Source organism: Grus americana, chromosome 9, assembly GCF_028858705.1.
Source record: "Grus americana isolate bGruAme1 chromosome 9, bGruAme1.mat, whole genome shotgun sequence".
NCBI lineage: Eukaryota > Metazoa > Chordata > Aves > Gruiformes > Gruidae > Grus > Grus americana.
Window position 1 is genome coordinate 9551587 of NC_072860.1, and position 20759 is coordinate 9572345.

At 36.6% G+C, this 20759-nt stretch overlaps 1 protein-coding gene across 1 annotated transcript in view; it reads right to left on the bottom strand.

The window, feature by feature from the left end:
- Window positions 1–676: 676 nt before the first annotated feature.
- CUL3 (cullin 3) overlaps window positions 677–20759 on the bottom strand; it is a 59576-nt gene continuing 39493 nt past the window's right edge. The window contains exons 8-16 of the mRNA XM_054835120.1: window positions 17751–17927; window positions 16470–16640; window positions 14936–15043; window positions 11015–11139; window positions 10588–10684; window positions 9397–9531; window positions 4228–4414; window positions 2363–2508; window positions 677–1663 (exon numbers count right to left, since the gene is read on the bottom strand). Of these exons, the coding sequence (XP_054691095.1) occupies window positions 1532–1663; window positions 2363–2508; window positions 4228–4414; window positions 9397–9531; window positions 10588–10684; window positions 11015–11139; window positions 14936–15043; window positions 16470–16640; window positions 17751–17927 (1278 nt within the window). The 3' untranslated portion in view covers window positions 677–1531. The remainder of the gene's footprint in view (window positions 1664–2362; window positions 2509–4227; window positions 4415–9396; window positions 9532–10587; window positions 10685–11014; window positions 11140–14935; window positions 15044–16469; window positions 16641–17750; window positions 17928–20759) is intronic.

Genomic DNA, 20759 nt, shown 5'->3' on the forward strand with positions numbered 1-20759 from the left:
AACTGGAGACACATTATGAAAAATACTCTCCAATCACATTGCTACATTATGCCACCAGATAATTGTTTAATACAGCTAATCAAGAAAAGCTCTGGCAGTATCCTAATGCTCTACAACCAAGATTTTCTTTTCGTTTCAACTCCAGCTCTACCTATTGGGAAGCCCATCCCAACAATATTTTTCGATACCTATGGATGAAAGCAATGTCAACCAAGGAAAAAAAAATGGTTTTGATTAAAACAAAAATAGCTATGGCAGAGAAACCATGTAATATGGGCACTGGAATGTCAGAAATACTGTTTAATAAAAACTCTGCACTACAATGCACACTGCAAACAATTTCTAAATGTGAGAATAACGATGCCACTAAACTGCAATTTTTAATCTGTTTTTGCAGCATACTGACAAGAAGAAAAAAGTTCCAGGGTAAGACCTAAAAATTTCATTACAGTAACAATTTTTTATTGCATGTTTAAAATGCATTTTTAAAAACAAATAGGGCAAGCTGGCTTCACTTTAATCTCCTGTAATATGCACTTATGATGGGAAGCCCTGGGGCTACATATCCATCTATAATGTTTATTAACAAAATATAATCCCAGTACGTTTCCCCAGGGGACAGCATGTAGTTCCAAAAGATTGTCAACCCTGTACTCTAACACACTTGAATTAGTTGTTTGTGTACACTAAATCAATTTATTTTAAATTTATTTTGTCTACATTTAGTGAAATAAAAACATCGCCCTGTACAATCCACCATCAGCAGTGAGTACAACAGCAAAAATTATTATACAGTTTATACACACTAAGATCTTTTCCTTTTTCCTATAAAGAAACCAAAACAAACCTAATCAATATAGAGTTTAATTTAGAAGAACTCAAATTACAGAAGGGAAAGCCAAAATTATTACGGTCTTCTCTGAGCCCCCAGAAGTTCCTGATTCATGTTGTTGGAACAGTGAGTGCAGCTGGAAGAGTGAAACATGCTCAAGTTGTCTTCTTGGGTCTTCAAAAAATTACCAAATATGTAAATTAAACATGGCTAGTTAAAGAAACATTTGAAGCAGAGCAATATAACTGGGAATTCTGCCTTACCAGTTGTGGTTTCTTTTAAACCCAACTTATACAATGCGCGAAGTGCTAAGCAACACTACAGAAACACATTTACATCAACACTGAAGATCTGGGGAAATGAAATTCCAACAATTTTATTTTTTTAAATGAGCTGTATTTTCTAAATTTGTTTTTATTTTTCTGTTTTCATACAGTATTGAAAACAAACGCGGCACATTCACATTTTCCCGAAGAATTGTAAGGATGATCTCTACAGGGATAACGTTGAGAAGCCTGAAGCTCAATCAATTGATGTTGAAAACTCTCAAAAGGAGTAAAAGGCTTGATCTGAATGGTCTAGAACATGTATTGTAATTTAATAGAAGAGATGGTCGTCTTAATATTAATGATTTAAAAGAACTTCCCAGTTCATGCGAAGAGTATAGTCCAAGAATAAATCAAATTTTCTGAACGCATTTTATGCTACGTAAGTGTATACTTTGCGATCCTCAGGTGTTCGTGCCAAATATTCTCTCTCAATAAGTCCTTCAATACGTTTTTTAATAACAACTGGACTTGGTAAGAAGCGAGCCTTCAGCTGCTGAGTTACCTAAAACATAAGATCAAAACCAACAATATAAAACCACAGGGCAAGTAAGATTATTAAGTATCCTAACTGACCAAAATAATCAGAAAAATACATTTAGACAGGGCTGGCTACAACCATGAAGCATAAGAAGCAGTCTGCAAACTTCTGATAGTTTTTCCCCCCATCAGTTGCTTGCTCATTTTGGGGTATGATTCAAAGTGCTGATCCTCTAATGGAGGCAACCTGATAATCCTCTCAATTTCACAGCCCTAAGGGAGTTCAAGAGTGGAAAATGCGTACTATTCCTGAAGCTGTCAGACCTTAGGAGTTAAGAGCGGCAGAACTCTTTCTCTCTCTGCTAAGAGCTCAAATCTCTCAAACCCGGACCCAACAGTCAGTAACAAGATCAAAGCAGAAAATCATTAATGTTAAGTACAGTGGGTTTTGTTGCCAACTGTTATTTCAAGGAATTCGATAACATCATAATAGCACTAAAAGGAGGAAGGAAAATTAGATATACCCATGAGTACATCCTGAACTGAAGGCTAAGGATTTAGATGGCTTCAGATACACAGGGAGGAAAAAACCGAGATGGATTAAATACAGCATCTCTCAAAAGCCTTTCAGAATCATGTTAGTGAGAGCTGTGTAACTTTCATGAATTAATAGGAAAAGCAAAAAGAATTCCCAAGCCCATATCAAAACTGTGTACAAGTATACCTCTGCTACTAGCACATTGTGTTGCATCTTCTTCCTAGATTTCATTATCCGAACTATAGCAGCTTCTATCTCATGTTTTCTGTCATCATCTACTTTCTGCCTTGTTTCTTTCCTTTCTGGATCAGATTCTCCTTGTTTGGCAGCAACTTAAAGAAAGAGAATGTAAAGTACGTTAGCAAAATTAAAATTAATTTCATTGTGTAAGTGTTAGTTTCACTATTTATTTCATCTAAACTTCAAGTTATATTTTCCTGAGTTTTGACATTCTCAAACTTGATTTTTTTTATGAAAAGGAGCCACAAGAACATATTAACACTTTCTGGCATATTTTGATAGCAACTGACAAGGTAACAATCTGTTATTTAATTATGGCTATGTTAAAATTTGAACAGTACTCAAACCTGCTTACAGGCACCACCAACCCCCACGTTCCCATTCAATATTTGTCTCTAATATATCAAATAATCTATTAATTAAAATAGAAAAAAGGATTGAAAATTTACTTCACAAACTAGTTAAATACTTTAAAAGTTCATCAGTCAGGAGAAATAGTCTAACTTTATCCTCTCCAACTCATTTATATTCTTTGTATTCTGTTCTCCTATTTATGCTTTATTTCTGCCCTTATGTCTAGCTTTTCTTGCCCTTTCACCCAAGCATCATTATAGCCAAGCCCTCCTCCCACACCTCTATACCACTCTCCCCTCTACCCTTCTTCGCTCAAAAGCTCCAAGTATTTATTGAAGAGACAGACACAAGAAGTCTTCTGTGTAAGACCCACAAGTATTAAATTTGCTCTAAAACCTTCTTGAACTCCAAATCATATTCCCCATTCACAGACATTTGTGGAGTGGAAATAAAAAAGCAGAATTCCACTAAAGCTTGAACAGTTATCACAGAATTACTTCAATTATGCCAGGGAAGTGCCCTGGGCCCTGACCAGAGGGTTCTAAACAACCTCATTTGGCTGCTGCGCTCCTGCGCACCAGAAAAATTCTCCAGACGTGGCAAATGTGTTGACACCACGGCAATCTGCACACGCATGAAGACAGCCTAGCTATTACACGCAACGTAATGTACGTAGGCACTGCTGCCTTTTACAGGCTTACATCCCTGGACACAGCGTGCTGCACAGAAGCCCCACAAGTTATATTACGTGCAACAAACAGCATGTGAATTACCAATGTTGCACTTCCAACACTGCCAATGATGCCATATATTTTATGTACTAAGATCTGCAAAGTCAGTAAATATTTTTAGATGTACTAGAACTAAGAACTAATTTTCCAAAAGACTCCATGAAGTGTATCCACAGCAATGCTACAACTCATAAATTAATTCCAGAGTTTTCTAGACAAAAGTTATCAATATTACTTATGCATAACACAAACCAGCACTTCTATGAGCTAATGAAGTGGTATTGTACCGATCAGCTTCTCTTACTTGTTAAGCCGAAATCATTGCCCAAAACCATCATAGCTACCTGGCACTTGGGCACGGCTGTTGTAGCATGGGCTTAAAAACATCACTCAATTTCACAGCAGTACAGCAATTTATGAAGCAATTTTCCTATTTCTGAATGAATCAGTAGCGCATTTTTAATTTTACTATTTAATTTGGATTTTATTTCTCTTTCAACATTTCCTTTACAGAGATAACTAAAAATTTTGTAAAGTAAAATGCTTAACTATGACTTCCACATTTTTCTCAGTATTTGTATTTTCATTTTGATGCAACCAATCATGCACAAAAAATTATATTACTCTCTTCCTTTTACTTGTATGGACATCAATCCTGCAAAAGATAATTTGACATTTTAAGGCAGTTTTGGGACTGCAAGACAATAGAATATAAAGGTCACTTACCCGTCTGAATCTTGACTCTGTGTAGTTTAGATGTGAACTGATCATTCACTGTAAATATATGACCATTTTCTATTTCTTTTGATTTAGGCTCTTTTGTGAGAACACGTTGTGTTGGTTTTCCACATGCAAGGGACTGTAGGGCTCTAACCAGTTCTCTTTCGGGGATATCAGTTTCTTGTTGAATTTCCTAAAGAAAAATATCTTAATTAGTTTATGGCTATGGCACAAGTATGTATAATGCTTTGCAAAGAGCACCAATTGCTTAAAATGTTCACCTTCAAGTATGCGAAATACGAGCGTTATGACAGTTGTGAGGCTTGAAAGGTTAGAATTCATTCAGTAGCAAAATCTCAATATGTATACACAAAATTATCCACCTGCGTCAATAGACAGACAGTGAATTCTGTCAAGTAAAGAGTTACCATGAGCTGAAAATAGAAGAATGAATAACCAGCTGATTCATTTCACTGTAATTTTTGAGAATGCTGAAAGGATTTTTTCCACTGTCTCCAACATTTGCTGAAGAGAGTGAAATCAAATCTTCTAAGTAATTCAGTGACGGAAAACATCCATGATGTTCCTGACTAAGAACTGCGTAAATGCTATTGCATTCAGCAATACTGTTGAAAATAAGATCTTTACAAATGGAAGCAAACAAGGTCTAGTATCACCATAACATAGAAATACTCTAGATTAATTACACCTCCTTTCTGAATAACCTGAAAGAATTTATTTACAGCCCAGATGCCCTTGGCTAGGACTTCTCCAGGTGAAATACAAAAGAACCAAACACATAGTGCAGCAAATGAACGAACTTTGAAGAAGAATGTTTATAAAAACATGTACATAACTTGTTGCACCTCTGTCAGTATTCTTAAAGAGTTCAGTTGAGAGCTGTTAGGTAAGTCATCAGTGATCATGACTTAGCAAGCAAATTATACTGGATGCAGAATGGTGTCTTAACATGCTCTAGGAGTAGGCCAACTACTACTGCCTCCCTCCTCAAACCTAACTTGTTTACTGAGCTCCCATTCATTAGAAGTTCATTTTAGCCTTATCTCTATTTTCTTCCTTCTTCTAGTTTGAGGAAACTGCAGACATCTCTGATTTCACATTCCCATTCAGACTCTTGAAGGACCTCTAGCAGCTAAAGTACCAAATAGAAAAAATAAACCTCACAGACATCTAACTGTCCACAAGAGTTGTCACTTTCCCAGCTTCCTGACCTTCAGTTCCAAGAGCAGTATCAAGCTCTTCCACTGTCCCCATAAATTCCTAAGGCTCATGGCACACAAGTCAAACTGATGACCGTCAGGCTAAAAGCAGCAGTAACAACTCCCAGGGATCAAAATGCTAAGATCCGTAAAGAACTATAAAGAACTTGTTTTAAGTTCTTTAAAACAGTCACCAGAAAAAAAAAAAAAAAAAAAATCAAACTTCAGAGTACAACTAAGTTCTACTAAGTTATGTTATTTCTTGAGCATACTCAATTTTTTTTAAAAAACAATCCAGAAAAAAATGCCACTCTTCTGTGGCCATCAGCCACTGACAACATGTAATAAAATAATTTAGATGTACTGGCCTCTGCTCAGACTCCGTCATTAATTACGGTGCATCCAACATTACATGTACAATGTTGACTTTATGTGAAATTATGTTTTTGACTTGAGTTCAAATTCATTTGAATGAGGTAAATAAAAAATTAATAATCAGTAAGTCTAAGATAAAAAAATTTCAGATTTTTTGATAACTACTGTTTATGGATGATTGGGAAATAATAAAGCATTCTTAAACTTAAGAGCATTCTTAGCATAATGCAATCATAAATATTCATAGTATTTGAAATAAGTGCCATGCAGCCAAATATTTTAACTATTTGCTAGTATCAAAATGCCTCTTCCCAAGCAGCTCACAGAAAGTTACTATTTCTTCATTTGTTGCTTTATTTAAAACACAGTTATCACCTTCACACATTTTTTCCAGATTCAGCACGAAGTAGTTTAAAAAAAAAAAACCAAACCCAAATGCTATAATGCTTTACATGGTCACAAACAAAATGTCTTACTGAAATGGACTGATCAGCATAAATTTAACAAACCAAAGGAAGGTGACACTTAGATTTTAGGACTCAGGTAAATGTAGAGCCTTTAGGCTACAAACCAAATCCAGCTTATTAATGATATAATGCCTGTGACATGCAGGCTCCCAAACTTTGCTTTTTGATCAACGTCTAAAATTAATCCTTTCAAAACTAAATCACTTCTACGAGGAAATATATTCTCTGCTTTTGATGAAAGTGAAGCAAAGAGCTAAAATGGAATTTGAGTTTTGTTGATGCTAAACATCCTTATACTAACCACTATGTATTTCTGTGTTGATTTTACTTCACTCTGTAGCATTCCAAATCAGCCACTAACGTACGTGAACCATTTGGGTTTCGGAATTTATAAGCTAGCATTAAAATAAGAACCACAGAAAGAATTGCACTGCAATATGCTGCCTCAGAAGAAGGCAAAAACTTCACATTGGATAAAAAATTGTAGCTATGAATGTAAATGGGGATAACAGATGTTCCTGTGCTCTTTTTCCTTCAGTCTGTAGCATATCATTTTTCTAAACATATTTTTATATAGACATTTGATGTAATAGTGAAAAAAGTGTACTTTTTCCCCCCCATTTCCAAAAATGCCTTATTTTAAAGGCCACACTAGAGTTGTGCACAAGAGCAGTGCCAATTACACAATCTTAGTTTTAAAAATATTACCAGGTGAGCTCTATCTGGACACTACAAAAGAGATTATTCTACGCATGGAACTGCCTCTGTCCAGTTCTACACAAGAAAAACGTTTATTAGAGGGAAAAACATTATGCCATTATGTTGACAAAATAAAAATAAAATTTATTTTTAATTACAGCCTTCAACTTGTATATCTTCCAAAGCAGAGATCAGCAAAAGAGAAAACAGATAAGCCAGTTTTAGGTTCTAATCTCTCACTTTTGTGGAAATATTCAACAACGTTACTTCTACTACAGTCACATTTGTATTTTTTGTTTGTTAAACCTAAAGAAAGAATCAAAAGTTTTCCCCTTATTTTTGATGTCATCATTAAAAAAAGAGTGTATTTCACCTTTTAAAATACTAAGAAGTACTGTAAACTAGCAGAAAAATATGCTGAGTATTAGCTGAGACTTGATTAGAAGAAATGGAATTCTTGGAAAAAAATTAGCATTCTTGAAGGCAAGCATGACAATCCTTCTTCCTCTTAGATTCATGTAGCATTAACTTAAACCCGTATGGCCACGAGTTCTTTTGCATATAAAAATAAAGTGTTGCTGTATAGGAATATAATAATTTCATACATTTTTGTGAAGGAATTGCAACTATGCAACAATCTTTTAAGTTTCTCTAACATCTTACACATAAATTTTGCATCATCATTATCCCATTTTTCCCTCGATTACGTGACTTAATGGCTATTAGGGATTATTGTGAGGATCTTGTCAACTTTGCAATTAAGACTCAGACTGAATGCAAAACAAAACAGCAAAGTCTGTTCAACTGTGAAGGCAACTTCAAATTGATCCGTTCAGCTGTGAATCTGCAGAAACATTTGTATATCAGACAGTTTTATGCTTACACAAGCACACACCACAAGTCATCTCTCATGTTATGTTGTGGTAAAAGCACTAATTTGTTATGACAGAGAAATAACAGTTGCACAGCACTCAGCAATTAATCATGGTATTCAATAATCAATGAACAAAGGTAAACTTCATTCTACTTTTAAGTTTTCATAAGCTTTCCTGGCTGGAGTTAAAGACAACTCCCACACACTTCACCAAAGAAACCAAACAAAACAAATATGCCTTCTCAGTGTTTTAGTTACAGTGGGACACAAAGTAAGAGTTTAAGAACTCCCAAACCAGAAATAAACAAAACATACACAACCTAAAAGCACACAGACATATTTCTCTATCATCTGGTCTTAGTAAAATAAACTTTAGAGCAAGTATTAAAAATTGTATTTTTCACTGCTCTACCAATTATTATTTATTCATATATGGGTGAGGTTCTACTACTCATAAAGCCTACAATTTCATGAAATAAAGTAGCCACCAGCCCAATTTCAACACCAACTTCAAGAAAAAATGAGCTGTTATGTCCCCCTCTCCCCCCTCAAGTATTCTGCAGAGAAAGTACTCAAAGCTGTAACGTTCCTGCAAGAGATTTCACAACACATAGGACTTTCTGTGTTCTAAAATAATCTTTTTTTGACCTATGAGTAGTTTATTAAGAGCCTCTTATCAAACCCTGCCTGCCTTAATCCCAGCTGAGACCATTTCAAAGAAACATTCTTTATTAACAGAGTAGAAGAATGTCAAATAAGCCAAAACCAAAATCCAAACAAAAAGGCAAATGATTACTATGCATGGCACAGTCAAAAGTAGATGAGAAAGCCTGGAAATCCACTCTGTTTCAAACTGCACCCATACTGCTTTTCCAGGCTGCCAATGCTCTCTCAAACAGAAGATTAACATCTACAACGAAACTATTAATTTACATTAACAATACAATGCTCAAACCTCATAGCACAGGATCCTCCTCCACTCCCAAAGGCTTCTTCATCATTGTCTATCAGCTGACCACTTCAACCTTTCCCAGCAACACCCCTCTAGTCTCCTTGTTAAGAATCTATCTGGACCTTCTTCATTGTCCTTTCTGGCTCACCAATTCAGCCAAGGGATGAACATTCTTTGATTCATACTGCAGCTCAATCCAGCTTGCCAATTTAAGCACTTCAGTGTTTAAGAAGCCAGGATACAAACCCTTCTCCACCCTTTGGCCTCTAGACACAGTTCCTCAAAGATAAAATAAGCAAATGGAGCTACCTGCTGCATTCCAACTTCAGCTTTTGTATAGGTCTATGGCCTAGGAATAACCATACTCACAACTATCTTCCAACATTTCTGAAAACTTCTGTTCCCAAATAATTTCCTCCCCTAGGATTGCTTCCCAGGTGCACTGCTAGTGATCTGTTTCCTGTATTTATTGGCCCAATCTACACTCAAATACAATCAGAGGCACCTGATCTTCAAAGGTCTATTCAAGAGGACAAGAAAGTGCCTAAACCAGTTATTTAAAATCAGGTGAGAAAAAGCAACACTTACCTCAAATGTATATTTTTCTCTGTTGTTAAAGAGCATTAATATTGTCATCTGGAAAGTGGAGACTTGCAATATGTGCTTCCGTGTATTTGAGCCAGTTACTTGGGCACCTCCTACGCCAACCTCTGAGCCATCTTCCTATTTTAAAATTACAAAACTACTATTAGATTATTCTCCACTGCAAAATATTTTACCTCGGTAAGATGAAAATTGTATGATGAAATAATTGTCTAGGACATCAGTCTACCGCAGTGACAGAATAGCATACACCTGGTGGCATAAACAGAATGTCTCTCCAGTAGTGGTCTTAAGGTGATCAAGGTTGGAGGCACCTCTGTAGGTCCTACGGCCCAGCCACCACTCAAAGCCCGGCCATCCAGAGCAGGATGCTCAGGGCTGTGTCCAGTCAAGTACTGAGCGTCTCCAAAGATGGAGACTCTACCACCTCTCTGGCCCTTGTTCCGCTACTTGCCCATCCTCCGGTTTTCTTCCTTTTATCTTTAAAATTATCAAAATATTTATCCTACAGTGATACAATTTTAACATCCTCACAAATGCACATTATTAATATTTTGAGTAATAAAAATTTGTTTTCATTTTGCATCGCCTTCTACATTCCCAAGCACTATACCATTTCTACCTCTAGCTTAGCATTTTAGAACTGGTCTAAATCACTAGCAAATTAATTTCTTGTATTCATAAACATTAAACATTATACTTCTATAAACTCTACTAAGATTCTCATGTTGGAAAAAAATGTTGTCTACATTGCTAGCACTCTGAACATGAAAAGCAGGCTAAACATGGCTTAACAACACTTTTTCACATTAACAAAAATCACTCTGAAGTGAAACAAGTTTCATTTCACTTTTGACTAACTCTCAGTCAAAAAAGCCATCCAAACACTCAAATCATTGAGGTCCCTTCAAAATCAAAATTACTACTTTTCCACAAAGTAACAAAGAGATGATGCTGAGTGGTGCACTGAAATCTGATTTAGAGGAGGAAAAATATCAAAACAACAACTACTACAAAGGAAGAATCAGACTATAAAGCAAATGGAAGGCATCTTTTTCTTATTCTTATATTATCAGTGAGTAAGCTTTTATTTTACACAACTGTGAAGTTCTTTCAAATGTGTATTTCCTTACTTTTTTTAAAAGATACAATATTTTCATAATCTTGATACTTTACCTTTTTAACAGGCCCATAGAAAGTGGCATTGAGATCTGCAGAACCCATATGATGCTGGAGTGTCAGCTGTCGCCCACTATGTTTGGCTAAATAAAATCTGTAATATAATTAAATTAAAAACGTAATACATAGTTTACATTTTGTGACTGCTTTAAGCAGTTACATAGACTTTTCACAGCCATTAAGGACACAAAGAAATTTCTAACTTTTGCTTTTTCAAAATACTAATTCTTGTTAGAATTCTAATTAAAAGCTTCCAAAACCTCAAGCCTCATAACGTGACTATTGCATTCTCTGATTTTTGCATGAACTGAAGAAAAGCAGTATGCTAGCATGTCTTTAACCCTAACAGTAAAACATATCTGTAATTTAAGTTGAGAAAGTTTCTTCTTGAAACCTCTACCTAAAAATCTGTTTTAATACATACCTTCTAAATATCTCAAAAGCATGTCTGGGAGCTGGAGGGATGTTGCACTTTGGTGTGGCTGACTGAGTAGGCCAGTAACCTGTTGTGAGGACCCGCACAGTAAGATCAACACCGCCTAATGAGACCTAAGGACAATTGGAAGAAAACATCCACTATTTTAAAACAGGATCACGTTTCAGCATTTTTCTGTATCAGTGTAGAATGTATAGAATTTTTACAGACTAAGAAAAAATAGACATCTATCTATAAACATTATTTTTAAAAAGCCAGACAAATCAAGTCATCACTATCAGAGTAGACGGTACAGCAAAAATCCTCCACATTATTCCCCTCTGGCATTTAAGAGTGAACAGAATTTAACAAAATAAATTAATCAAGAATGAAATGCCTGTGATCTTAAACAGAACTCATATGTAACAATTCTTTCTAAATAGGTTTTTGACAACATACAGTAAAGCCAGTTGCTAAACGTATCGGTTTCAAAATAACTGTTTATAAATTCACTCTCTGGAAGCAGGGAGCAAATACTGAATATCTCATGTTAAACCATTGGGAGCTTTTCCTGCAATTTACCTCTGGACTGCAATGTAAACAGTTCCTCCCTTGTACACACACAACGTAGCCACTTTCCCTAAAGACAGCCATTACCATAAATACTCAGCACTGGTTAAGAAACATTCTACAATTGAAGTGCTGATCTATAAAGTAGTTCTGTTAGTAGGTGGTAAACATCTGCCCACCAGTGAGGCATAATCCTCACTAGGTATCTCAACTAAACTGAATATTATTGAACTTAAAACTGACTACTTTCAGCTCTAGGAGGTATAACTAATACCTTCAAAGAACACACATTATGGACAAGAAACAAAAAGCATACTATATCCAACTTGTTATAAACCTACTACATAGAAATAGAGCATATTGTATTTTAGAAGGTCCAAAACTATCATATGAACGCAGAAACTTCCACTTATTAAATAGCGGAGTAGCACTTCCATGCACTACGGAAGAGCTTTTGTACTGTGTGCGTTGAGTGCCTGTGTGCATCAACAAACTTGTGCCTAGGAAATTTCTGAAAAATCTAGACAGACTGGCAACAGGCTACTCATACAGAAATCCTTTTGATTGAATTTCATTACGGTTTAAGAGGAACAATTTGCAAAAGTATGTAAAGACCCATGTAATGGTTGTTCTGCAGCCAACATTACTGCTGTGCTTCTAATTTCATATCACCAATGTCATAAGGCTCACAAGAGAAATTCAAACAGCCATTTAGACACAGAAAACTAGTTAACCTGTGAATCACCAAAAAAAAAAAGTTTCAACAGTTTTCTCTCTCCAGCGAAAGCACAGGGAAAGGCCAGCAATGCAGACAGAAAGATACAGAAAATATATTTATCTGGAACTGAAACATCTGAGATAGCAACTGTTGGGCCAATTGTTTTGGTCCTAGTCAGACCAGAACACAGCATTCATTTAGAATGCCTCACATCGTACACTGTATGGAGCTCTGAGCAGTTTGTGACCTGAAAGAGTTTTGGAAGCACTTTATTTTACAAGATGTCTTTTCAGCATAAAAATGGAATGAACTGATGGAGAGTGCCTTGAAGTGAGCTAATCTTTACAAAACTCCCAACAAACTGAAGTCTCAGGATCGCAGTTGTAGAAATTACTCATAATCTATTAGCTTGGACTTTCCCTAGTGCTGAGTCTATCACTTAGTGATAGCAAACCAATCATCATCTACGCAGTCCTTGGCAGTACCTATATCTCAGGATATAGGATCCAGCACAAGACTTTGCAGGTAGGATTATTTAGAGAAGAGCAGATGCCTGGCTCCTCTAGGAGGCACCACACATATTCAAGATACACAAGTTGTTTAAAAAGGAGTAGACTGGACTATCTCATATAAAACACAGTATCACCAGCAAGTTAACAGTCACATAACACCCCCCCCCCCCAATCTTCCTGTTTGTATTTCTTCTCAAATATTATTGACACTGTCCTGGTTTTGGCTGAGAGGGTTGATTTTCTTCATAGTAGCTAGTGTGGGGATATGTTTTGGATTTGTGCTGGAGACAGTGTTGATAATATAGAGATGTTTTTGTTCTATGGACTTCTTGTTGAGCAGTGTTTACACGGGGCCAAGGCCTTTTCTGCTTCTTGCACTGCCCTGCCAGCGGGATGGCTGGGGCTGCACAAGAAGTTGGGAGGAGACACAGACAGGACAGGTGACCCAAACTGACCAAAGGCATATTCCATACTATATGACGTCATGCTCAGTTTATAAGGAGCTTGGGGGAAGAGAGGAGGGGGGGGGCGGCAGCATTCGGAGCGATGGCGTTTGTCTTCCCAAGTAACCGTTACGCGTGATGGAGCCCTGCTTTCCTGGAGATGGCTGAACGCCTGCCTGCCCATGGGGAGTGGTGAATGAATTCCTTGCTTTGCTTTGCTTGTGCACGCGGCTTTTGCTTTACCTGTTAAACTGTCTTTATCTCAACCCACGAGTTTTCTCACTTTAACTTTTCCAATTCTCTCCTCCATCCCGATGAGGGGGGGAGCGAGTGAGCGGCTGCGTGGTGCTTAGCTGCCGGCTGGGGTAAAACCACGACAGACACCAATAGAAATATATACACTTCCATCATAAGTAAGTACTTCAGAAATTTCATTAAAAGGCCATGATTAGGCTGACCAAAAGGCAACCATCAGGCAAACTGCTGGTCCTTTGCCAAGAAAAAGACAAAGTTTCAAATAAGGCATAGCAGAATATGTGTTAACATTTAAGATTCATCTTATTAGCTGTACATAGCTAAAAAGAAGACAGAAACATAATTTATTAACTCACTTAATGTAAAACTGTCGTGTAAAGTACATGAATCTAACACACACACACCCCCACACACATCCCCTGTACAAGTCCTGCACGCTACCTAAAACATGTGAATGCTCTAACAAATTTTTCTTAACCAGGGACATTGGACTGAGTTCCTCCATGAACACATTCCTGGCATTCAGATTTCTGAAACTGAATCAAACACGCTTCATATACAGACTTACTTACCTGCAGACAGGGAACTATGTGGCTGTTTGTTATATATTATTAAGCACTACTGAGTATCAGTATAGGGGAAAAAAGTGTTTAGAGCAAGTAAACTGATATCTCAAAATAGAAGCAATCTCTCCATTATGCAGTATTCCAGAGGTCCCCTTTTATAACAAGGCATAACACTTCTTGATTAAGTCCATATCTGGCAGTTTGAATAAAATGGTATTTCTGCTTTTAATAAAGGCATTAATTGCGTCAGGAAAGTTAATCATGAGATGCTATGTTTGTTAAATACCTGCAGCACGCAGTATTTTTCTTACCGTTAACATAAAATACAGGTCGTAACTAAGATTACCTTTGCAGAAAGAGAAAGAGAAGGCTTTGCTGGTGACACGGCGTTTCCGAATCGCACATGAGCGCGGGCTGCCGGCCGCAGGAGCGTGGGCACAGCTGGACGGGCACAGCTGGGCAGGGGCGGCAGCACAGCTGGGCGGGGAAGGCGGCGGCCGCCCGCCCCCTGCCGGCCGCAGGCGGGAAGAGCCGCTGACCTGCGCCCGGCTCGGGTCTGCGCCTGGGCGGCTGCTGCGGAGCCCGGCAGAACCACCCGGACATCGGAGCGGCTGAAATGGGGTTTTAGGGAATGAAATTGGCACTGCTCAAGCTGTGGATCAGGCTTCCAACTGACTTTTGTATTTCGGGAAATACTAACAAAGTTTGTGAGGTGAGAAACACAGTAAAAGAAATGCAATTTGAGGAGGCTAACAAAATCATCCTTTCCACACGCATATACTAACAGATTAAAACCCACACGCCTTGACAAAGGTCTAGGGTTTGTACTGAAGTAAAAGGAGAAGCACGCAGACCCCCACACTTACCCCAGTTGCCTGAAGATGTTGCCTGAACTCATCCATTGTCGTGTTTGAGATGCTCATGTCCCTGAACATTCCTTCCAGTTTAGATGTGAACTGACATCCACATTCCGTCTAAAATACACAAAATAACTTGTTTTGCCAGCACTATGAAAACAGAGCTTCTGATATGTGAACTGCAAGATTAAAAGTTAGTTTATAAATCTCAAAAAAATGTTATTTCTGTGCATTTGGTTACTGGGATTCCCATTTGCACTACCTTTAGAACCTAAAGTTTCATTTTTCATTTAAGGATCTAACCCTACACATATCTAAACTTGTTTTCCTTCTCTTTTCTCCATTATTGTATTTTTGATTTCTTTTTAGCTTCCTATCCCATCTTAAAAAAAAAATCAATCTGTGAAAGTTTCAGGCCAAGGTATACACTTTCACCAGCTTTTTAGCATGATACTGTAAAGGAAAATAAAAATTTTCATTTGTATCAGAAAAAAACCCCATTGTCCTGAGAGTGTATAATTTTAAAGGCTTACTGCAGATTACCAAGTGAGATACTAGACCTTTTCAGAATTAGGGACATATGCATATATAGACACATGTGCACAAACACATGCATTTCAGTTGCAGGTATAGGACTTTGTGCCTATTTCTAACACACATGGTTAAGGCGAGTATGTTAGCTTCAGCATCCTGATCACTGTGCACCAACATGAGAAGAAGGAAGTTCCGCTCCACTGATTCATCTTGCAAATACATGTCTGTGCCTTCTAAATCACCAGGCTAGAAGAGGTGGAGAGGTAATCAGGAAGGAATTAATACTGATAATTTGGAGAAATCCGATGCAAACAGACTTTGCTCACTGATAAAATATGAAGGTCAAAAACGAGGATCAGTAAAGTTTGATTTTAGGATCAAATCAGTCGGGTTCAGAAGCTCCCTAGCCATTTATCATGCCACTTAGGAAGAAGCTGCATTAGAACTTGCTTCAAGGACTGTTCACCTTTAGGCTTTACTTTCTTCTCCATTTCTTGGCCTATTTAACCAGTAAATTGAACCATCTAAGGAAAACGTGTTTCCAGACACTGCATGAAGATCTTTTTTTCCAATCTATCTCAGACTACTTAATCAAAAATAAATTCAGCATTATCATCAGTCTGCAGATGGATGCAACTAAAAAACGATGCATACAATAAAAAAAAAAATCTACTATGAATAATAGAAAATATAGGACTAAATACAGTCTTGTCTTCAAATCCAGTAACTAGATAACAGGAGTTGTCCTCTTATTTGGAAAGTCTTAACAAGTTTTGGAGGAAAAAAAAAAAGTTTTGTTGCTAAATTGCATTCTCACAGGTGCTTTCCAGTATTTCCTTCCTTTTATTTCCACAAAATTATTCAGAAAAGCCTTTCATACTTTGTGGTGGGGCTTTAATATCAAATCTGCATTTAACAGCAATGTTATCTATATATCCCTTATGTAAAAACAGAAGAAACCACATTTATGAAAAAAAATGAAGCAAAAAGTATGCAGATCCTGTCTCACCTTTAATTTAGAGATCATATTCTTCTCAGAGTCATCTGAAACACTCTTGTTTGTCAGAAGTCTTCTTGCCAAGTGCTGCTTGTAATAGCGTTCAAAAACATCTTTCTCTTGCATAAACCTAAATAAAACCATTGCCTTATCCAATATAGTTTCTACTTCTTGCTCTGTTAGCTGTAAAAGAAGTAATTTGCTGGTTTTAACCTTCCAGCACAAGTGTCTTATACAACCTAAATACTTAAAGTAATTCACAGCAAGCATATGGTCTAACAGTAGCCTATAAAGAAGCCAACAAAACTGGTCCAACGTGAACAATAGAGCCAAAAGAACAGTGCACAAACTCAATAGAGCAGAGAAAGAAATAGATTTAAAATGGAGGGAAAAGCAATTGTGAAGGAGAAGGGAGCCGATGGATGGGTAGAATGCCTGGATTAATATAGTAGAAGTTCCTGGATAAGTTTTTAAGTATTTTTAAAAACAGCACATATGGAAACCATATTAGGAGTATGAAAAGTTAGCTTAGAATGAAAGCTTTAAAATGTTAAGATTCATTTTGCAAAGCCTGTCTGGTGCCACAACAAATGAAATTATTTTTATAAATAAGTAGAATTTACTATTTGATTCCTAAAGTATAAGATACATGCAATAATGTTCAGCTTTATTCAGAGCCACTGAATAATGTTCAGCTTTATTCAGAGCCACTGAAGCCTCAGCTGAACTATCCTGTCCAGTTCTGGGTGTTGTACCTCAAAAAATTTCATGAAGGAAGCTATGAGGTAAGACTGAAGGAAACAGCTGTATTTAAGCCAGGAGAGAGAGAGATGCGATAATAGTCCTCTGATATATAAAAGCAGTAAGAAGCAGCAAAGACAAACTGTTTCCCCTACCCAAGGGAATTAATTTTCAAAAGAAATTAATAGATATTGAGAATAACTGTCAAACTATAAATATAATTAAGGAAATTATATTTAATGTTTTGAAGGATGGGAGCTGCAGAATCTGCTACAGCCTAATGTTTTTTTGAGTAGGTTATCTGCCAGGGTAATCCAGGTATACAGCTTCAGAGATAGGGGACAAGCCACACAATGTCTTGAGATCTCCTAGTGCCTTATATTTCTATAAGTTTATATCTAAAGTGTTATGAGCTCAGATGTGTTACATATATTTAAGGCAGTATTGCCATTTATCTTAATATAAAAATAATTCTTAGAAAAGTAGCTTGGTTTAATTTCATCCAAGTTTACACACCAAAGAGCATGATCTTTTGATTTAATTTATACTTACTCCCTTGACTCCCTTTTTCAGCTTATCATCAATAAATAATGAGAGGTACTCTGGAGACCTAGAGTTGAGGTTGAGGAAGTACTCAAAGTCACCCGCAATAGTCTGTTTGAAGAGTCGATCATTATTGAAAGATTCTTGAAGAAAGCGGTCAAACCTACTCTTCAAATCCAGTAAACCCTTAAAAAAAGGTAAAAACATTTTCACTGATTTGAAGTTTTAATAATAGATGAAGTCGTAGAGAAGACCATGTCTACAGTCAGAGATTCTGCAAAGCTCTTTGTGTTTGGCATGGTTAGAAAGCATCTGAAATTTCATTTCCATTTTTAAATATCTATAGCTGCCATAAATCTCTTATAGAAGCAATTTTCAGATAAACTGGATAAAATATTGTTATCAAAGACTGGTGCAGTTTGCTGTAATAGGCTACTCAAAGATTAATGAAGTTTTTTAATCACGCTTGTTAAACAGGCTGATATACTGTATTTTTAAATCCACAACTTTAAGGAGGTATTTATTGTACTTGTTAAACCCTTTCTATTTTAAATAATGTTGACAAAGTCACTATCATAAATAGAAGATACAAGAAAAATGAGGTTAAGCATCCATTAACTGCATCCCTACAGCTACTGAGGAAGTTTGAGAAGAAAACACACTGTAACTGCAGGCCTAATCTTGTTAGGTTTTCCTCCCCTCTAATTCCAATCCAGGGACATGTTCTGCATTATTTAGTCACATGTTTCTTACTGATTTTTAAGAGTCACTGTGAACATATGAAAGGTAGAAACAAGCAATAGCTCTCCAGTTATCACAGTGTGAAGTTCACAGGCCTGAACTGAACCACTTCCTCCGAGATAATCATCAGACTCTTAACATCATTTTTAGGGTTTGCATCATCTTCACCCAGAGTTAAAACAACTGAGTGCATAAGGGGGAAACATCTTAAAATCACCTGAGCACCTTGCTAAGTATATATGATACACACAGGGTTTAGACATAACTAAGGCAGAACTGGGGGGGGGCGGCACAGGAATTTCACTCAAGAGTTAAATTTATCATGGATAACAACTGCCCACAAAAGCTGTTCAGGTTAAATGATCTTAAAGTCCTCGGTTTCTTAAGAAATTATTTATAGGTGTGTACTTAAAGAAGCCATTCAAGAATTACTGAAAGCAGCAGTAATGTTTCTTAGGAACTCACCATCTCACTTAAAGGAATGGTCTTTAGACAGGCTAATTAATGCATAATAGAAATTTTAAATTCAAAGTAAATCCCACTATCTCTCTGTTTACCAAGGTTAGCTTATGCCTCCTCTCCAGGAGTACACCATCTGAACAACCTGGTGTTAAACAGGAGAAACTGTTAGTACCTTACATTACAGCAGCATTTTAACATCCCTTCAAATTATTGTAAGAAGTTCTAAATTTAATGCCCTGGCAATGCTTTTGCAATCATCTCACCAATTATGCTCAGGGTTTGGTGATGTCATGTTGCAGAAGCAGTACTGGACTATGATGAAGTTTTTTCTTGATGGTATAAAGTAGCTTTCCTTATCCATTGTCTTACTGCTATTTAAGTCCTTGAAAGATTCAGATGAACATGGCTGAGATGAGAAGAGGTGGTTTCTCAGTTCATAGGTATTTTTCTCTTCTTCCATTGTGTCAATGGAAGTAGAGGATAAACCTGTTTGGGGGTTTAGTGGTAATCAAGTACCAATCCCTTCCCTCAGACATCTTCATGAGATGGTTGGGGTACATACTAACGTGCTGAGGATGAGCCCTCCCAAAGCACATGCAGTATGGCTCTAAGTCTTCTTCAGGTTCACTATGCTGTTCACCTTTGTAGCAGCAAACATCGATAGCATCTTTATAATTAAGTTTTTAACACTCTTTTTTTTTTTAATGATACCCTTTAGGTCCATCAGAATTCAAAAGGAGTGAAAATGACTTCAAAGTAATCCAGACACTTCTTTTCCACATCATTTGCCCTTTTTTAAAAAAAAAAAAAAATCATACCACTACAAAAAAAAACCTAACAGCCCTTAATCATTAAACCTAATAAATTTCAAAGAGCATTCTCTCTTCTTTTTAACAATCCTTAGAGAGGCGATTCTCATCCAAGCTTGGTAAAAAGTTTGCTTCAGCATTGCCAGAAAATTAATAATCCAATCAAAAATGTTTATATACTCAAATGGCTTCTTATAATAGTAACCAGTTCTAGCAAAGTTATTGATTCCAAACAAAACAGCAGAGATCTTGGACATAACAGCATTAAATGTTTCTCATACAGACCAGACACAAGGACTTCAACTACACTTTAAAAAAAACCCCCAAAAACAACTTAATATTTAATGAATAGACATCTTCACATTAAGAATAAAACATTTTCCAGCCATAAAACTATTTCCTTAAAGTTCAATGAACTCTGAAGATTTTATGTGCAAATTTAAAACCACCTTCTCAGAGACAATGGGAGAGAAAAGATGACAAACATTCCTGAAGCATATTTTGTGATCTTGATAAATTAATGGTACACATCACTTCTTAATGAGAGATGGAGAACAAGAAAGAACACTTATGTCTTTTAACATGCAGAAGTGTTCTGTTTCTCAGGGAGACAGAGAATGAAGTAATTTGTTATGATTTATAACACATTCACCTCTCAGTCATAGTTAATCTTGCCACGAAATATTGTCATGTGATTTTTGTCTCAAACATTGATAGCTAACATTACACAAAATTAAACAAAGTAGATACTATAAAGCTATTTGCCAGCAGATGTACAAGTCACTCTGGAGGCACATATCATTTAGGATAATCCGAAAAGTTCCCAGCAGTTAGATAATTAGCCTGAATATGTTGTTTAATAAAAGCAGCTATCAAAAGCACAAAAACTGAGCATGTACTTTCTGAGCAGCTTAGGTAAGAGTTCTAAACATGTCTGAAAATTTAGGAAAATGTGCATTTTAAACAAAATTATAAATGTAGCTTATTAATAATAATCCCTTTGGAA